The sequence below is a fragment of the Heliangelus exortis genome, chromosome 8 (assembly GCF_036169615.1).
Source record: "Heliangelus exortis chromosome 8, bHelExo1.hap1, whole genome shotgun sequence".
In the NCBI taxonomy this organism is placed as follows: domain Eukaryota; kingdom Metazoa; phylum Chordata; class Aves; order Apodiformes; family Trochilidae; genus Heliangelus; species Heliangelus exortis.
The window spans coordinates 13,618,404-13,637,667 of NC_092429.1; the positions used below are offsets into that span (position 1 = coordinate 13,618,404).

Consider the following 19,264-nt stretch of genomic DNA (forward strand, 5'->3'; position numbering starts at 1 on the left):
AAAAAGTTACCTAATGATTGTCCTTGGGATATAGTGTGCAAAACCAAGAAGAGTTTTTTTACATTTTTTAGTTCTGTATTTTAGTTGTATTATATTCTCAGTTCTTCTTTGTTTCAGTGTAAAATCTGTAAAAATCGAAGATCAGACTTTCTGTTGCTACAGTTAAAGGATGTATATGTGTAATACATATTAGGATTTTTTTGTCTTGTATAGAGTTAGATCAGATTTTCAGCACATTTGATGAAGGGCATTTTAGTGTTTAATTTGTTCTGGTTTTCTTTGTTATTGTCTCAGATTTCTAAATCATCTACTCAAAGACATAGGCGTTAGGATAACATGCTTTAAGTTTCCTAACACAAGAACCTTCTCAAAGTGCCTTTTGCAGTGGTACTTTAATATCAAATGTTTAATGGTGTCACAAGGTCAGTGCCTCAAAATTGGAAGTTTTGGCCTTTTCTGTTTGAATTGTTAACTTGGGGCCATTGTGGGAAGCTCAGCAATCTGTGTTCCCTCTGTTGCCGTGGGAGCAATAATGATATATAGACACATACTGATTCTTTTTTTCCCTGTCTTTGCTATCAGTTCTTGTCTACACCATAGCTTCCAACTACTGAATGCTTCAAAAACAACAGCCCTTCTTCCTACATCAAAGATGAATTGTCACATTTGAGTCACACTTTTGAGCTCAAGGGTTTGTTTGCTCCCAGCGCCAAAATTTGGACTCATCCCTGACCCCCAACCTGCCTTTTTTCTTTCTGTTTTTTCTTCATTTTTAAAATTGCCTATTGAAACCTCTTAAATACCACTATAAGTAACTTAACGCTGACCTTCCCTTTCTGCAAACCTATGACATTTTCTCCTCTTGCAACTGTCTGTGTTATTTGCTCCCAATATTCTTGTTGTCTTAATCTTCAGGAGAACTCCTCAGATTTCTGAAAGTGTGGATCTTGCAGACAGGTTACTGTTTTACCCTGACAATGAGTTCTGCTGCCCTTAGAACTGTTCCCTCAATCTTCATGTGTTGTTTTTATCTTCCCTCTTCTCATGGGAATTACAATACATAGATGTTGAAATTGTTTTTGGAGCTACAGATGACAAATACCACTCGGATGCTGCAAAAGAACACATTTTCTAAGTTTAAGGGTCAAAATTACATTTAAAAATCAAAACCAGAATTTAGAAATAAAATGAAATATTTCAGGCCTTGAAAAAAGCCACTGTGAAAAATTCAAAACAAGCCAGACTTTTTATACCCTTAGTAAATTTAGTGGCTATGTGCTGTTAAATTCTTTCTAAAGGAGGTATCCAAGGGACTAAATGAATCCTCACTGAAATAGGAATTTGTGAAAGGAATTTTAAGGTAAAAGATCTGGAAGAATGAGGAGAATTTCCCCCCCAGAAAAGTGAATATGAGCATTGCATTGTAAGGTTTCCTTGGTAACAAAAAGAACATAAATCCTTTTGTTCTGTATTAGTGCGTTAGGGAGAGGCTTCATCTACACTCATTCCAATTTGTGATATCTGTGCAAATTGTTCAAACCGAAGTTATCTCTCCTGTTGTACCGTGTTACCCATCAATAAGTTTTATTGGATCACTGCAGGAAAATATGGGTGTTGTGAGCATGGTCAAAACAGGAGCTCAGAGAGTACTGTCACCAAGAGCTTGAAATAATAGGAAACTAGTGAAATGAAATCTTTATAATGCCAAGAACCTATGACAAAGTCATACAACAAATTCTTCAGTAAATTAGATCTTTGCTGTTATATCACATCTGATACACTACAGATTAATTAAAGAGCTATTGTACAAGTGAAGACAACATAATGGGGACCAGAAAGCACATTTCTTACTCAGAGGTATTTTGCTAATTTTTTACATCTTTATCATTTTCACAGTATAAATTTATAAATGATTTTGTAAACATTTCTCTTTCACCTAAACGGGGTTTGGCAGGGTCAATAGAGTACTACTGGCTAGCATAATAGCTGGAACCTATAGGTAATTAGGTGAGTCTTGGTGACTTCCCTGCTATTCACTGGAGCATGAAAACAAGCACACAGTGGTAATAAGCAGAAGGCAGTGAAATCTGGATTTGTACAGGTTTCTGATCTCCTTTTGAAAACAAAGTGGGGCACATAGATTTTCATGTGTCCAAATACATGGAAATACCTGACCTTCAAGAGCATAACGTTGAACAAAAAAACCTATGTAGCTGATTTCTAATATTACCTAGATACCAGAGATGAAAATAGAACCATTATTAGTTTCAGAAATGGGACATTGTCCAGGTGTTTCAGCACAGTTTTAAGTCAAAGGTTGGAGTTATATTTTTGGTGGTATTTTTTTGGTTTTGGCTTTTTGGGGATTATTTTTGTTGGGTTTTTTTGTTTCGGTTTTTTGTTTGCTTTTTTTTTTTTTTTTTTTTTTAAAGTATTTTATGCAAGTTTAGAATAGAAACCTGTTGGTGAAGAATACTAGGTAGTTAGTGTGCCTTCTCTAAATATACCCTTCACTGTTCCCCTGCTGTCCTAGGTGATTATGTTATGTTTTTTATAGACATCACACTGTTAAACAGGTGTTAAGTTTTACTCCAGTGGTGTCTTAATTTTTAGAAATAGATAGTATGCATAACTGTTTAAATCAGCTGTTAGGAGCTACATGAAACAAATATAAATTAAATGTACTCAACTTGAGTCTTTCTATGTATTTCCTATTGCTCTTATTTTTTTTTATTTTTAAATTTATTTTACAAAAACTGTCTTTAGCTGTTAATGAGACATACCTATTTAAAAAAAAAAAAAAAAAAAAAAAGGAAGAAGGCAGAATATATTTTGGGTTTGTCCTCGATATTTCAGGTCTAGTCAAAAAGTCCAAAATAGAATCCCATATTGCAAAAGCAGCTTTTTTGTCATTGGACAAAAATTACTTATCTTCAGCCTTGTAGAGACTCACCCCAGCGAGTTGGAACAAAAGGTTAATAACCTCGACATGGAGTTTGTTCTTCTTATTTGCAGCATATTAATCATCACTGCCATTTTGTTATATTGGTAAAGTGATCTGCAAACCAGTGCATGGGTGCCCAGCAGTGCCACCCCCCTAAGCTTGCAGAACAAGACACATCAGGTGGTGGCAGCTATCATGTGTCTTCTTGCAGCTCAGGAGAATGGCCTTGCAGATTAAGTTCCCCAACAGGTCATTACAAACAAAATTATCTGCCTTTTAAAAGCTAGCTGCATTTCTTACGGTAGTGTGTTTGGTTGTTTCTTACTTTTTTCAACCTTCTTTTCCAGACTGCTTGTACTGTCTGAAGTTTCCTGGTACATTCTTGAATACACGTTGTTTTTAAAATATAAGTCAAGTGAAAAATCTCTTAGAAATTATCTGTATTTTTTCAGTTTTGTGAGAGAGGTGGTTTGAAGTCTTTCTTATAAAAAGTGATATTATATATTTTTCTAAATATGTATTATTTATATATATTAATATATTACTTCTAAAATATGTACTACTACTAACCTATGCAGGTAATTTTTTAATCGTAGATGATATGCTTTGAAATTTATTTTAACGAATAGCATTAAAAGAGTTCTACCTAAAGTTGTGTAATGACAGCAGGGTATTTTGGCTCAGAGTGCAGCACAAAATATATTCTGAAAATTGTAACTTCACTACTGAACTTGAGAGAGTTGTTACAAATTCTTATAGTGATATTTTATTCCTGAGACAAAGCTATGCAAAACATTTTAAGTTTTGAGTAGTGATTCAATAATACTGATACACATTCCAATAACTAAATATGGGCTAATTAGCACAATGTGTTAGGGGATGGACAGTTATAATTGTTTGTCCCCTGAATCATTCTCCATCCCCACCAGTTCCCCAGGACCTGAGTCAGCAGGTGTTGCCTGATGCTTCTGCAAGTGATTACAAATGCTTTTGACAAATGTTAATTGGGAAAGCACTAGAAGGTTGGATGCATTGTAATCGAAAGAAAATTACAGCAGTTTCACAAGATGTCAGGCAAGAACTTGCAGAACAGATCTGGGGATTTCAGCAGGTTTCATAGTAGCTGACTACACCGTGAGTTCAGCACAATTACACAGACTTGTGTTCCAGTAGCCTAGAATGAGGCTGAATACAGCCTCTGAAGAAGTTTCTCATTTGTGAGAGAGAGGGATAAAAAGCACATCTTTGCATGAAACCTTTGCAAACAGATCATGATGTTATAAAATTAATTTGAAAAAAAGATAAATCTCTGTTTGAGGCATCTAATACATGATAACTGAAATATAATTGGAAAAAGATTTTGAAGTAATTGTTATCTGCCAAACTACTGAAAGTTACTCTTATTCAAAACACTTAAAAAACATCTGATGAAATAAAGCAGAGCAACTGTTTGTTTGTTTGTTTGTTTGTTTTAAATATGTTTTAATTTAGAGAAGATGCGTTGTCCAGTAAGTCAGAGTTCAGGGGCCTAGCAGAAGAAAAAAAAGGTAGAAAAGAGCCACTTAATCCACCAAAGTTAATCCAAAAATTAACTTCTTTATTTCTGTATCAGTTAGGGTTTAAAAATACATGATGTGAGCTTATTTATTCTCACCACAAGAATCTGAGCTTTTATGTGCCTATAAAGCACTATGAACACTAATGAAGATTTGGAAATAATTAATGACAACTGTTTCACCTACTTTGCTCACTTGCATTGTTCCAGCTGTTGCTCAATATACATTTGAAGGTGATGAATAGGAAATTCAGAGTGTTATCTCCCTTAGCATGAACTGGTATACTCTCTCCAGAGACTCAGATCCATGGCATAGCTCAGGCTGTACCTCGGCAGCTCCAGCAGTGCCTTCCCGACATGGGTCAGTGCAGTGAGCACTTACATGTCCCAGACAGAAGTGATTTGGCCTAAGCCAATCCTGGTGTTTCATAAAAGATTAAACTAGGTAGATGTCAATGGCTTGAAGGAGCTCTGCCTTCACACATGCTTTATCAAAAAAGGATGTTAAGACCCAAAATGTTCTAACAGGAGAACACCACGTCCATGCTAGGTGCTGTTTCTGTTTGGAGCTAATCAGGCGTGCTGCGGCTCGCTCAAGCAGAATGACTGCTGGGTAGGAAGATGTTATCGTAATTATTTTCCTGGAAGGTGTGTAGTGGGTGACTTGAAATTTTGGGGTCTGTTTTTTGAAATGGTCTTGTTAGCTACAGCCCACTGCCTTTGCTGTTAAAGCCTGTATTACATTGTTTACTGCATGCTGATTCAAATGATCCTGTCTATTTGAGTTATTCTGTCCGCAGAAGTGATTAAGTAGTCTTTAATTGCTTTGTGTTTGCAGTGTACTGATAACTCTCTAGTAATGCCTTTCAGCATTTAGAAATGGAACTATCAATTTTTATTACGGAAGAGATTACTTGGAGATTGTGCTGAAACATCACACTGGTATGAGCTGGGAGTTAAAAAAAAACAAAAAAGTTATACCATAAGCACCCAGAATATCAATAAGAAAGTAGTAATATTAAGATAAAGGAAAGAAAACACTGGATAATCCTTCAAAATTACATAAATAACATTTAAAGAACTTTTAAAAATATAATTCTGAACTAATTTACTTCATTATTGCTTTAATCTTCTATGTGCAGTGCCTACCACAGCAGTGACAATAACTTCTTCAGCAGAACTATACAAAACCACAGTGTCAACTACTAGCACTACATCACAGAAAGGTCCCATAAGCACAACATTAGCTGGAGGAACAAAGGAAGGAAGCAGAGGACCGAAGCCACCACCACCTGTTTCCACTACCAAAATTCCTCCTGTCACAAGTTTTTTCCCTTTGCCGGAGAGATTCTGTGAACCCACTGAAGCCAGGGGGATAAGCTGGCCTCAGACACAAAGGGGAATGATGGTTGAACGCCCTTGCCCCAAAGGAACACGAGGTACTGCCTTTAAAAATGTATTTTCATTTAAAGCAGACATTTCAAAAGCAATGTGCTGCTCTCACGGTGAATCTTTTTAAATTTCAAGCTGTCTTGTCACACAGTTTTTCATTGTAGGATGCAGTATCTACAGGCAATGGTCAAGTTTTAATCCTCAATCAGCATTTGAGCGTGGCCACAGAATTCCCTTGCGCGTGCGCTTTTAAGAATCCAGGTCAAATTTTAGGACTCCGCTCGAGGACTGCTGTGAAATATGCTTACAGCTGCCTTTCTCATTATGAGCTCCCCTCTGGATGAGCTCCAGGAAAAATCAAGGGCTTTTTGTTTGTTTGCAGAAAACGTCTGGTACTTTTTACTGACTTTTTCTTGCTGTTTATAATCTACATTATTTCCTTGCATTTTTGTCAGTTGTTGTTAACTCCTGCCATTAGTGGCATTCAGAACTTAACATTGCTTAGGTGCACAGTTTAGCCAATTTCCTGAATGCATGCGGAAAAGTGGTTTCCATTTCACTGTAGTTTTCTACATCTGTTGTAGGAACTGCATCGTATCTCTGCGTGATCTTAACGGGAACATGGAACCCCAAAGGCCCTGATCTTAGCAACTGCACATCACACTGGGTAAATCAGCTGGCTCAGAAGGTTGGTTGAAACCTTTTAATCTGGTATATGCTGGTAATTAAGGATTTTAACTCTGAGCATTAATAATTCACTTTATTGAAGCTGCCTTATTACTCTGTGTTCATTTAAAGTAGAAGTTATGTGTACTTGGTGTGCAGTGCATTGACCAACAGGTTCATGTGTGTGTTTTGGCATGCTCTCTCTCTAAATTCTTTTATTGAATCTGTGATTACCTGTATTTATTGCTATTTAAAGCAAAGACACAAAAGCTATATTTGCTTAATAAATCAAATACTGTAAAACATACAGCAAAAACTGGTATACAGGAAGTTTTTTAGTTTCAGAAAAAAGTATACTTTAGTAAATAGATTTTTTCCCAAGTGCATTAGTAACAGTATGGTTAGAGTGCAAAGTCACTTTATGTATTCTCTCTCCTCTGAGATTTACTAAGTTTACAAAAACTGGATGATTTGTTGTCAGTACAGGCTACTTGACTTTCAAATGCATCAAGCACTTCTATGTACAGATAGATTTCTTACTGTCTGATAATGACATAGAATAAAAGAGAGGCTGAATAGAAGAACTAACACAAAAGTCCCAGTCTTATTTATGGTTTTGATGACTGTTAAGAAGTGCTTTTGTATGTCACGGATCTAAGAACCTTTAATCTTCTGAGATAAAGAGAACTTTATTGGTCTCAATTAGTTGCAGATTTCAATGTATGTGCAAATAGTTATTTCACCACAACAAAGGTACACAGGGAGCTGGAGCCGAAAGCAGAACAAGGGACCCTGCTGAGATAATACAAATTGTCATTTCAGATCAGAAGTGGAGAAAATGCTGCTAGTTTGGCCAATGAACTGGCTAAACACACCAAAGGACCAGTCTTTGCTGGCGATGTCAGTTCATCAGTGAGACTGATGGAGCAGCTGGTGGACATTTTGGATGCTCAGCTGCAGGAACTGCGACCCAGTGAAAAAGACTCTGCTGGAAGGAGTTATAACAAGGTACACACCTCCTGTCACCTCCTGCTGGGATAACCATTGCCCTTGGTTTATTGTCGTGGTTTTGTTTTTTTCTTTTTCAGAAACTCTAATCTATACTTTGTTCCTTCACGGTTATAGTTTTAGACTAAACACGTAAGAGAAAACAGCAGTAAATACACAGAGGAAAGTTGCAATTACCTTCTTCAGAGAAAAAGATACAATTCACAATAGATGCCTGGTCCTAAAATACATAGCTGTGTCCCTTATTAAAATCTGGAATGCATTATAACTATATGTGAGGGAAATAGGCATTAGCCCTCAGAAATTTTATAACAAATCAGCATATTTATCTAGTGATCCTTTTAACCCTGAACATGTAATAAAACCAGTGAGATTCTGTGTAGGTGAAGGATTTTATTTTAATCTGACTTCCTGCAGAATAAAAGCTTTTTCTTAGCCTTCTAAAAATGCCAACAACACTTATAATTGATCTTTATAAAAATTCCATAATCCACATACCTAAAATAGGAATAAGTGTTTTCTGTGGAATTATGTTCAGAGAAACACTTCAGAAACATTTTTTCATCCTCCATTAGAAAGACAGCTCCATGTACTCCTCTGTTATTTTGGCAATAGTTTTATTGCCCTTAAGAGGCAATAAATAAATAAATAAATAAGAGTCTGCCCTTAAGAGTTGTCCCAGAGACAGGCTTAAGTGCCCATAAAAGAATTTTCTCCTTTGACCTTTTTGCAGAAATCCTACCATTTGGGGAAAAATACCTGGGGCATCTGTATGAAGACTGTGGAAAGACATTCCCTGTGTGATGCTTTTTTATAGTCATCACTGGACAGAAACTAGATTCATGTCCAGGCTATAGTTCAAATTTGGAATTTGAAAGACCAGACTAATTATTTTCTATTTCTGAAGATTTCCAGAATGTGTCTAACTTTTAATTTTCTTTTTTTTTGACTAAAAAGCTCCAAAAACGAGAGAAGACATGTAGGGCTTACCTTAAGGTAACACCTCCTGTGCTGTCACCTTGCTTTTTCACTGCTTCATCAACCTGCCATGCTTTATCATCTTGCTGCATGATCCTATGTATTACAGTCTTTGATAAATGTGTATTGTGCCCCGTATCAACTGTACAAATGTTGGCTTTGCACAGGTGTAACACTCAGAAAAAAAAATTACAAAGATCAAACTTTGTATCTCTTTTACCTAAACTTGTTCAAAACTGTAAGAACAGAAATGGTTATTGTCTGAATTGGAAGCAACATCTCTCTCATAATACAGCTTTGGGTAGAGGAACAAGCTAGCATCTTAACAGAATTTTCTTCAGCTTGGTAGTATTTTATATCAAAGACTGTTTAGAGTTAATTTGCTGCACGAAAAATGTACATTGAATAGCCTGCTTTGTTCTTTGTGTGTTCTTATACCTAGTGAAGTCTCTCTTTCTTAATAGTTTTTACAAAAGCCAGATTCAATGTCTTCAGAATAAAATGTAAAGACAAACATTCCTGTAACTTCACTAGTAAAATATGTGCCACATGTCCGATTACCAGTGTATATGGAAGGCATGTAACACATTGCTACCAAATTTTGAGGTTCTTTCATCTTCTATAGAATGGCTGTCCAAAGTGGCCAGCTCCCTCTCTGTAATACAGTGCCAGTAATGCCACATGGTGCCTGTGAAGCAAGAAGAAAGTTGTAGAACAGATTGTGTCTGGCTGAAAAATTTTATTGCTAATTTTTTCAAAGTTTCTTTCTGATTTTTTGTTGTACCTTCTGAGATACAATGTAAGAATGATTTTTGAAAAGAACTTTGAAATACTTTGCAACATTATAAGAATCTTGCTGAAGAGACATGGGAGATGTCCAGTTATGCAAATACTTGACAAAAGAAAGAAAGATCTGGAGAAAGATACGCTTTGCAAATTATATTTTTATAATACCTTTATTAGACAATATTTCTAATAGTAGAGGGAAATCCAGCAGATACAGTTTCAAAAGGCTGAGCTTTCATAGTTTATTTTCAGTTGTAAACATGGACATGAGAGAAGAGCAGCAATGTAGTTACTCCAACAGCTGTGTCACAAGGGCCATGTGGTCTTTCCCCCACCTGCTCACCTCTGTCTGAGAGAGCATCTCAGAAATAGTATGGGGCAGGTGATTGTTTTCTTCAGGGAAAATGCAGAGTTAGATGATCCCCTAATAAATAAAAATACCTTTCATATTAATGAATACATACTGTCAATGCCAGATGGAGATACACAAGAAACCATAGCACAACCTTAATTTCCAACCTGTGTCATTTTCTGAAAGTCTCAAATGCATAGATAAGACTAATAAACCACTTGAAATAACAAATCAAAAGCTGAGTTACACTATGCAAATGAAGCAGGTTCCCACTTTGTGACAGTATTCATTTGTACCTCAGATTAGACACTCCAGTCTGTAGTTTTTGGTGACTAATGAATCCAGCCTCTGCAGACCAATTCCTGTTCCACTGTAGGTAATGGCTGCAGCAGTATCAGTGCAAGCATTTTGAATATTCTGTCTCCCATTAAAGAAAGGAAAAAAAAAAAAAAGGTTTTAATGCCACTTCATAGTAACTTCCACCTGCCAGGAAGGTCGTGGTGGCTCGCAATGTATACAAGTGGATCCTAGAGTGAATTAGCCTTGACCAACTTTTCCTATTTATTTGCACAATATAGTATTCCAGACTGACATCTTTCTGTTTGTACAATATGTTCTGTTTCCATTCCCAATGCTTTTAAATTGATCAAACAAATTATATATATGCCTAATGACACATTATGACTAGGTAAATGGGACAGAGTAAACAGGGTATTTCAGCAATGCATGGTGTACTCAATGCACAGCTGCATTATGCATTAATGTAAGAGCCTGCCTTCAATTGATTAACTGATTACTGTGATTGATTGGATTATTTTGTAAAAATAATGTAATCATGTTGCTGAGTTCGTCTTCTTCCTTATTTACCATTACTTTATATGCAGCTTAATGAACCTTAAAACACGATGATAGAGTTGTTACAAGAAAGACTTTTTAAAATGGCAGCTTTATTCAGTTTTGCAGTTTTACCTTAACTGTTACCAGGGACAGTCAGTGGACATCTTGTTTGTTCTATTGATTTCCTTTTTTAACTGACCTTTGTGCAGGAATGGCAGTTAGTAATCTTTGTATCTGTGAAGAGGTATAGGAACAGGAAGGAGAGTGAGAATGGCCCAGGCTCATTTATATCCACTGAGTTTCATTTCACGCCTCCTATAATGAAGAAGACAGTTTGTCACAGACAAGTAATTCATAGTTCTATGGTTTGCATCATCTGGGTTAAGTTTCCTGAGAAGTATTATTGTCACTTTAGCCTAAACTGCAGAATGCCAATATCGGCATTAGTATTTTTAAATAGAAGTTATACATTTTGGCATTAACCCTAAGATGAAAGCTTCATGCAAAACTTCTGGCATTTATTTTTACATTTTTCAGCACATTAATAAGACCATCTTTATATCTGACATGAGACAAGTCAAATCCGCATGTTTACCACTTAGTGACTGCACAATGCTAATGGCTAACTGCACTTCTATTAATGCTAATCCAGCAAGAGAATGGAAGATATTTTCATATTGAAAATAGTTTTCTAGAGCCATTAAATCACAGTAAATCATTCTGACAGCTAAGTATTATAATTGTCACCAGATAACGTTGGAAATGTTCCCCAGCTGCCTAGGGCAATCGGACCTAATGATAGTTTTCTAATGAATGCAGGCAATTGTGGATACAGTGGACAACCTGCTCAGGCCTGAAGCTCTGGAGTCCTGGAAGGACATGAATTCTTCAGAACAAGCCCATGCAGCCACAATGTTACTCGATACATTAGAAGAAGGGGCTTTTGTCTTGGCTGATAATCTCTTAGAACCAACTAGAGTCTCAATGCCCACAGAAAATATCGGTAAGTTAATTTCTTTACAATCATAATTTAAAGTGCCATGTATTGCTTTACACAAAATCAGGAAAAAATATTATAGATATCCACATGCTCTTTGAAAGCTGAGCTGTGAAACATACAGTGAAAAGGCAAATGCTCCTAAGCAAGGGAGACAGGCACACTTCTCTTATGTAGTTCTTCAAAATTCGCATTCTTCTTTGTTGTCATAAATGTGGTGTAAAATGGAAAGGAGCTGATGTTGCAAAGCTGATTTACCACTGAAAAATCATTTGAAAAACGTATGGATATGAGAGTGCTTGAACGGCAGAGTATGGATTTCTTGTGGTAACTGCTTTCTGTAGAGCTGCAGAAATGCTTTCTTGTGTGTGAACTGCTCCTAATGAATTTGAATTACTTTTTTTTTGTAACATACTCTGCCAGTTAAATATTTTAGACACTTAGAACATAGTCCAAACATGACTACCTTCAGGTAAAAACATGTTCAGTGAACTACATCTCCCACAATGCAGAATAGCTGTGCTCCAGAGACTGCAAAATAGCTGCAGATAGTTGGAGCATAATTTGGAGTTCAAATGGTGACAGAGAAATTAAGGGTTTTGGTATTAGAAATGTGCAAATATTAGTACGTGGGATATGTTAAAGCAAAAATCATTGCTATGCATAAGAAAAATCCATAATCTTATTACAGAGATTACTGTAGTGCCAGTGAGGTACAAGGAAGTTGAAAGTCTGCCAGTTTGAGGGGTGCCAAGATGGAGACTTGAAATAGACTGCAAAAATTACACTTTTCACTTTTTAATATCTGAATGTTTGTAGCTGTGGAGGATGATTCTGCATAGTTTCTGAGTAGGAAGACACCAGGCAAGGATGGGGAAAGGTGTTGCAGTCCGTTATCAAACTAACTGTACCAGTTGTTTCTGAAGGAATGTGGGTAGTCACAGAAAATCCTTCTCAGAATGTGCACAAGCAGTTCCACGGAGCTCAGTAGACTGTCTGAACACCACTTTTTTTTTATAAGCTTTCTTCAAGTCAGAGTAACACATTACTGATGCCATGCAAGAATGAATTCCCAGGGAACGTGTATATGAATGGCTTAAAGAAAGATAAATCATTCCCTAATTTCATACCTTTTGTCTGTCTGTGCTTTAAACCAGTTTAATATAGTGCAGGTATTTGTTAACAAATTGACCATTCTGACATAACATGATTTGATCTATCCAAGGGAATCCAATATTCAGTGGTAATCCCATGAAAGCTTCCCAATATACAGTATATTATAAAATTAAAACTTAAGTATGGCTGAGTGGCATCTAAATTTTCCATTTAAGTATTTTTTAAGAGAACCAATAAAATGGTTTCCTTGTAAATCTTTATAAAGAATTAAATTTAGGGAAAAAATAGAATATTTGTTTTTATATATGGATACTGATTTAGCTAAATACACATTAGGATACTTCCATGTTCATTTGGTAACTACTTTATATCTAGATGAAGACTTAAAAAGTTCTAGGTTTTTTAGAAGCGGATACTGCACAGACGTTTAGAGCTTCAAAATTAACATTTCTCTGCAGCATGTGTGTGTGGTATTTTAAGTGGATGTTTTGGGGGCACAAATTAAAACAAGATTTGATGCCATGTTATCACTACTGAAGTGCTGTCATTTTAGGAGCATGTACAAGGTTTAGTTAAAGAAAATAACTTGAAAAATGGAATACATTTTTCTTACGGTGGCAAATGAGGACAGCAGTGTGAGAAAACTAAATAAAGACTGGGGGGCAATATTGCAATCTGGCCAACAGACTTTCTCTGCATTCTCCTTTTTTACCACTTACTTTTTGTTTTTGTTTTTTGTTTGTTTGTTTTGGTTTGTTTTTTCTCCTCTGGTCTGCTTAGTTTTGGATGTTGCAGTGCTCATTACTGAGGGCCAGGTGCAGGACTTGAAATTTCCTCAGGGCAGTAAAGGAGGCAACTCAATTCAGCTCTCTGCAAGCACCGTGAAACAGAACAGCAGGAATGGTGAGTCTTGGGCACGGAGCACTGAAACTCTATTAACTTTTATAAAACCTACATTGCCTCCTCTATTTAAAAGATCAAAACAAAACACAACAAAACTGCTCTGTGACTTTTTCTCTAAGATCATGTGTACCCGGGTGCTTTTCTTCAAATCCACATCCTGAAAATGCCTCTGTTTACTGATGCTTTAGTATCAGTTCATTAGAATAACAGGTTGCTGTCTTTCTGTAGCCCACTGTGGCATGATGATGGAATTTTTTTTCTTTTGCAGGATTAGCAAAACTGGTTTTCATAATTTACAAAAGTTTGGGGCGTTTTCTCAGTACTGAAAATGCAACCATAAAGCTAGGGAGTGACTTTGCTGGGCGGAATAGCACGATTGCAGTCAACTCCCACGTCATAGCAGCCTCTATCAACAAGGAGTCGAGCCGGGTGTACCTGACTGATCCTGTGCATTTTACTCTGGAACACATTGATGTGAGTTATGCTAATGAATTAATCGCAAGGTCATAAAATCAGCAAGAGAGAAAAGCAATGCAGAAAAATAACCTTTTTTCCATTTGAATTTTAAATGTTGGACTAGGTCAGAGACACAAGCTTAGTTAAGTCTCTGAACATAAAATTAAATGAGCCTGGTTCAGTGATTATTAGAACTTAAGTGTATTCTTAATGAAAGCTAATTCAGTAATCAACATGAAAATGTAAATGACTAATTTGTTTCTAAGTGAAAATTACCTCTTGCCTTAGTAGCAGGGTAGAAAATAACCGTTAAGATTCTTGATAGTCTGAGGTAGCAACTTTTAATGACACTTTTAACATAAATTTTGGATCAAGTTCTGTAAGCCTATACAAGTTATTTAAATTCAATGAAGAATAAAGCATTATATCATAGTTTACTTTACTTTAAATTTACTTTAAATTTTCTTCACAGTAGTTTTTTGATGGGCTGCACTAAGAAAATATGGATGGATATTCCTGTCATTTTGCCTCTTTTTATAAATCTGTTTTGACTGTTTTTCTTGTTGTCTGTTCACATGACTTTGGCCTGAGCAGAGGTGAGAATCAAAGGAAAAATGTCATATTTTCAAATTCTCAATCACAGGAAAGATATTGTCAGAATAAATTTGCAGTCCTAATTTTGCAGAAAGTGAAAATGGCTATAATGTACCATCAGTGCATAAAATCAGAAGATGGAGATCGTAATTGTTTAAAATTGGGTCTGCAGTAATTGAGACTACACTTTAGTGTTTCGGACTATAAAGTCCCTTTTAAACTGGATGTCTTCCTTGTATAACATAGACCACAATTTTGCTGATGAAAAACTTTATTGTCCGAAACATGCAAAGTTTAATCTAAATTACCCTTTACACATATTAAACCATTGTTATTGCCATCTTAGTGTGTAAAATCTGAATTTTAATGTTATCCTTTTATCTCCCAGCCTGACAATTATTTCAATGCAAATTGTTCCTTCTGGAACTACTCAGAGAGGACTATGATGGGATACTGGTCAACTCAAGGCTGCAAATTGGTTGACACAAATAAAACTCATACAACATGTGCTTGCAGTCACCTAACCAACTTTGCAATCCTTATGGCTCATCGGGAAATTGTGGTAGGTAATTATGTTTCTAGCCATCAGCAGGGAACAAATTTTAAAGATTTAGCTTCAATTTTTTAGCAAATTGCAAAATTGCAACTTAAGTATTTATAGCTTCTATCCACTCTTTCCAAAGCTGTTTGCTTTTTGTAGTACTTTTCCTCCCCTAAAGTAACCAGCAAAATAAGAGGAAAGAAAACAAGGAAAGATGAGTTTTCTTCAGGCCTTTCAACAATTTTACAGACTTCCCCTCAGTACAGCTGGAGTCTGTTTGTAAGGACAGCTGTGTAGGCTGTTCCCTGGAAGCACAAGTGCCGGCTCTTCATAGAGGAGGAACTTCCTTACTGGTTGTCTAAATGCTTCTTCATTCTCTGAAATTTGGTTGTTAAAGGACTCACTGAATATGAGGAGGTGTAGAAAATGTAGTATTTGCAAGAATATGAGACTTCTTGTAAAGCCATCATATTCAGAAAGGTTACTGAAAAGATGACAAAAGTGATTCTTTTGCAACTGACATAAGGAAACTTCTTTAGCTAAATGTGGGATTAGAGCTGGAATTATGCACGTAACATGTTCAGCATTTTGTCCTAGTTGGTGTGTAGATCATTGCCTTCTTCTACACCATGGAGTGCAGGTCTGTAGGAAGGCTGTCCAGGCTTTGTTTACTGTGAAACTTTCAAAATGCTCTCTCTCTCTGCTTGTTCTTGTCCAACAAGTTTACAGCAAGTCATAGAAAAGGTAAAAATGCAATATGACCTGGCTAAAATAGTCACATTTTTCTCTGCCTTGCTTCTTTTCTACTTACCGTAATCATACTCTTCTGGGAAGCTGACCTGAAGCTGAGAAATTGCTGAGTACATTCTGCCCATCTCATATGATGAACAAGTAACTTTTTGGGATGCTACCTGTGAAAATAGGTTTTTGTTTATCCTCATGAAGAGTCATATTAATTTTCTCCATTCTTGGTTATTTCTAGTACAAAGATGGAGTGCACGAATTGCTCCTCACTGTCATCACCTGGGTGGGAATTGTCATCTCTCTTGTTTGCCTGGCCATCTGCATCTTCACATTCTGTTTTTTCCGTGGCCTGCAAAGTGATCGTAACACTATTCACAAGAACCTTTGTATCAACCTATTCATTGCTGAGTTCATTTTCCTAATAGGCATCGATAAGACAGTGTACAAGGTAAGTTTTCTCAGTGTCTACTGATCTTGTTCTCTGAAATGACTTTTTGAAATGGATTTGAATTAAAATGACAACACTGCCAAGCATTCTGACACAGCAAGGCTGAAATAAAAACTCAGTGTGAAAATAAGATAGACATGTTCACAGATAGTGTTTACATCTATCAAAAATATCACTGTGGCCTTAATTTCCCACTTACTGGAACATTTTTCATTTTAAGTTAAGAAATATCAGCGATTAATAAAGTAGGTGGTTAAACTTCTCAAAGCAGAGATCAAACTATATGTTGATCTGCTAAGAACATCTATATGTTTTCTCTGTATTCATGTATCTTAAGAGCTATTGACTGCTTTTGTGTGAGTCTGTATATGTATTAGTACAGAGCCTTATCTATATTTTTGCATGTTTTTTACACAGCACATTCATGCTACTTTTTGGCAGTATTGGTGAAAATAATTGGATTGAAATCTAATTAAATTCAGTAAAGTTTCATGCAGAACTCAGCCAAACAGGAGAGAATTGAGGTTGATTTCAGTTACAAAAGCAGAAACTTCTAAATTACAGGAGATAAAAATGGTTCAATGGCCGCTTCATCATTTTAAATAAGCACTGCTACATTATGCATCTAGAACTGTCTGTTTATGTCTCAGGTTATATTGACTGTAAATCCTAAAACCATATCAGTTTCAAAATTAAAAAGTTGCTTATAAAATTGAAAAGTCCGCTCTGAAATTGACCAGTGGCAGGTGGGAGTATGTTTTCCTCATTCACACTGTTTAGCTAATTTACTTTCTGTAGCTACTGATCACACATCAGTATTTTCAAATATTCAGTGTATGTTTTCAACTAGGAAAAATGCTCCTCAGTTTGTGAAAGATCTCTAATAGATGTATTATGCTGTTCTATTTCACACAATTTAATTGGACGTGTAATGATGTGAAGATTTTGTGGTTTATATTTCCATCTTTTTTTTCTTTTTTTTTTTTTCTTTTTTTGTTTTTGCAGATTGCATGTCCCATATTCGCAGGTCTCTTACACTTTTTCTTCCTGGCAGCTTTTGCCTGGATGTGTCTAGAAGGAGTGCAGCTTTATCTAATGTTAGTAGAAGTATTTGAAAGTGAATATTCTAGGAAGAAGTACTATTATGTTGCTGGCTACCTCTTCCCTGCTACAGTAGTTGGTGTCTCAGCAGCTATTGACTATAAGAGCTACGGAACAGAGAAAGCGTAAGTAATTGCAAGTGACCTGAGTGTTTTTCAAGTGAATAATTTTTTAAAGCCTATTAGCTGTCAGAGGGTCCCTGACACACTAAAATACCATCTGAAAGCTTTATTGGTAAGAGAATGGCAAGGCTGTGCACAAATTACAATCAAGTCTTTTGTAATTCTCTAGGTTCAGAGGATTTTTCCTCTAGAGAGACCAAATCTAAATTGTGGTCTTTCTTTTAACACAAAAGATTGACCTGAAACAAATTGAAAAAGTAAATAACTTTTTGGCCTCAAATGTATATTAAGTAAAAATTCTCAGCTTAAAGTACATGACAGGCCTAACCACACAGTTATAAGCTAATGCTTCATTAGATCTCTTTGTTCAGTTGCCCCTCTAGCTATCTCTTGTCCTGAATTGTGATAGTACAGTGTTCCTACCTTTATGTTTCACTTTGATAATAATTTGTCAGGCAAATAGAGCAAGAATAAAATTAGTCACTGCCTTTCATTTACAAAAATACAGGTATATATGCAAAGTTGCAGAAGGTAAACAGAAAACATTTCTGAGGATTTGAGTTCCTAGAGGCATGAATTTGCCTTCCATTAGTGTTTACTTTGTCCTTTGATGAATTTTAGAAGATAGTGTTGACTATAAAAAATCTGCTTGATTTTGCTACCGATGGAACACAAATAAGAGAAATTCAGCAAGAAATTGGTCTCTATGAAGAAGAAATCACTAAATGAAGGTGGCTGTAATAGGTTGATATGTCATTTAATTTGGTATCGTGTATCTTCTCTCTCTACAGTTCAGCTCCCACTTGGGGCATTTCATTTATACCATATTGTTTTTCAGTAAAATATGGCATCTGAACATTTTCTGTCTCGTATTCCTCAGGAGTAAGCACTTCACATATGATGTAAAGTTCAAAGCAGATTTTTGAAGATTACATAAAAAAAAACCTGTGAAGAATGCTGATTCATTAGTCCATGATAGCTGCTGTGACCAAACTGAAAAGGAGACTGAGAGAGATAATCATTTTTGGTTTTGTTTCTTACATTTTAATTATTTCTGATGATCTGTTTTCAAGTTCAGTAGTAGTATTAAACAGGACTCATCGGAAGAGGTTGAGGTTAGGAAAAATTGTCCATTGATTAAATGGTACTCTGCAATGTTTATCATTGTTTACTGATTAAATGTTGGCTAGAATAAATATTTTTGTAGTTGTGTTCATTGGACTGAGATGCTAATGCCTTTGTTCACTTTTGTGTCGCTTTCTTCCATCATAGTTGCTGGCTCCGTGTAGATAACTATTTTATCTGGAGTTTCATTGGACCTGTTACCTTTATCATTCTGGTAAGAACTTTGTTTTTTCCTTTCCTTTTAGGCTATCTCACAGCAAACTTAAAAAGATTGAATACCATCCATCAATACTGTCCTTTTCATGAAAATGCTTCTAAACAATTTGTAATTTGTCAAATGGTTATATAAATGTTTAGAAATTTTTAGAGAATGCTGGCCAAATGATTAATTGTCAAAGCTGTGGTGGCACTTCAGCATACCCATTTTTTCCTAATGGCTTGAACTCTGAAGGTCATATTGACGTGTGTAGTCATATGAAAAATCAATGAAGTACTAAACACAGTTGTTTTTTTTTTTAAAGGAACCATTGCTTTTGCTTTCAGTTGAGTCACTATTTTACACATTCCAGATTTTATCTGCTAAAATTATCCAACCTTAA

The 19,264-nt window shown here is 35.8% G+C and overlaps 1 protein-coding gene and 1 long non-coding RNA gene across 22 annotated transcripts in view; one reads left to right on the plus strand and one right to left on the minus strand.

Annotated features, from left to right (window-relative positions):
* The window catches only part of ADGRL2 (adhesion G protein-coupled receptor L2), a 388,507-nt gene that overhangs the window by 347,104 nt on the left and 22,139 nt on the right, over window positions 1-19,264 (plus strand). For 15 of the 21 annotated variants that reach the window (XM_071750509.1, XM_071750507.1, XM_071750508.1 and 12 more), the window contains 11 exons: window positions 5,642-5,938; window positions 6,476-6,579; window positions 7,380-7,565; window positions 8,523-8,561; window positions 11,338-11,521; window positions 13,412-13,534; window positions 13,803-14,008; window positions 14,973-15,146; window positions 16,108-16,317; window positions 17,323-17,543; window positions 18,813-18,879. In XM_071750509.1, coding sequence (XP_071606610.1) covers window positions 5,642-5,938; window positions 6,476-6,579; window positions 7,380-7,565; window positions 8,523-8,561; window positions 11,338-11,521; window positions 13,412-13,534; window positions 13,803-14,008; window positions 14,973-15,146; window positions 16,108-16,317; window positions 17,323-17,543; window positions 18,813-18,879 — 1,811 coding nt within the window. The remainder of the gene's footprint in view (window positions 1-5,641; window positions 5,939-6,475; window positions 6,580-7,379; window positions 7,566-8,522; window positions 8,562-11,337; window positions 11,522-13,411; window positions 13,535-13,802; window positions 14,009-14,972; window positions 15,147-16,107; window positions 16,318-17,322; window positions 17,544-18,812; window positions 18,880-19,264) is intronic. The other 6 variants (XM_071750512.1, XM_071750527.1, XM_071750514.1 and 3 more) reach the window with 1 other exon arrangement.
* The window catches only part of LOC139799089 (uncharacterized), a 31,565-nt gene continuing 28,241 nt past the window's right edge, over window positions 15,941-19,264 (minus strand). The window contains exon 4 of the long non-coding RNA XR_011727086.1: window positions 15,941-16,036. This is a non-coding gene — a long non-coding RNA (uncharacterized lncRNA). The remainder of the gene's footprint in view (window positions 16,037-19,264) is intronic.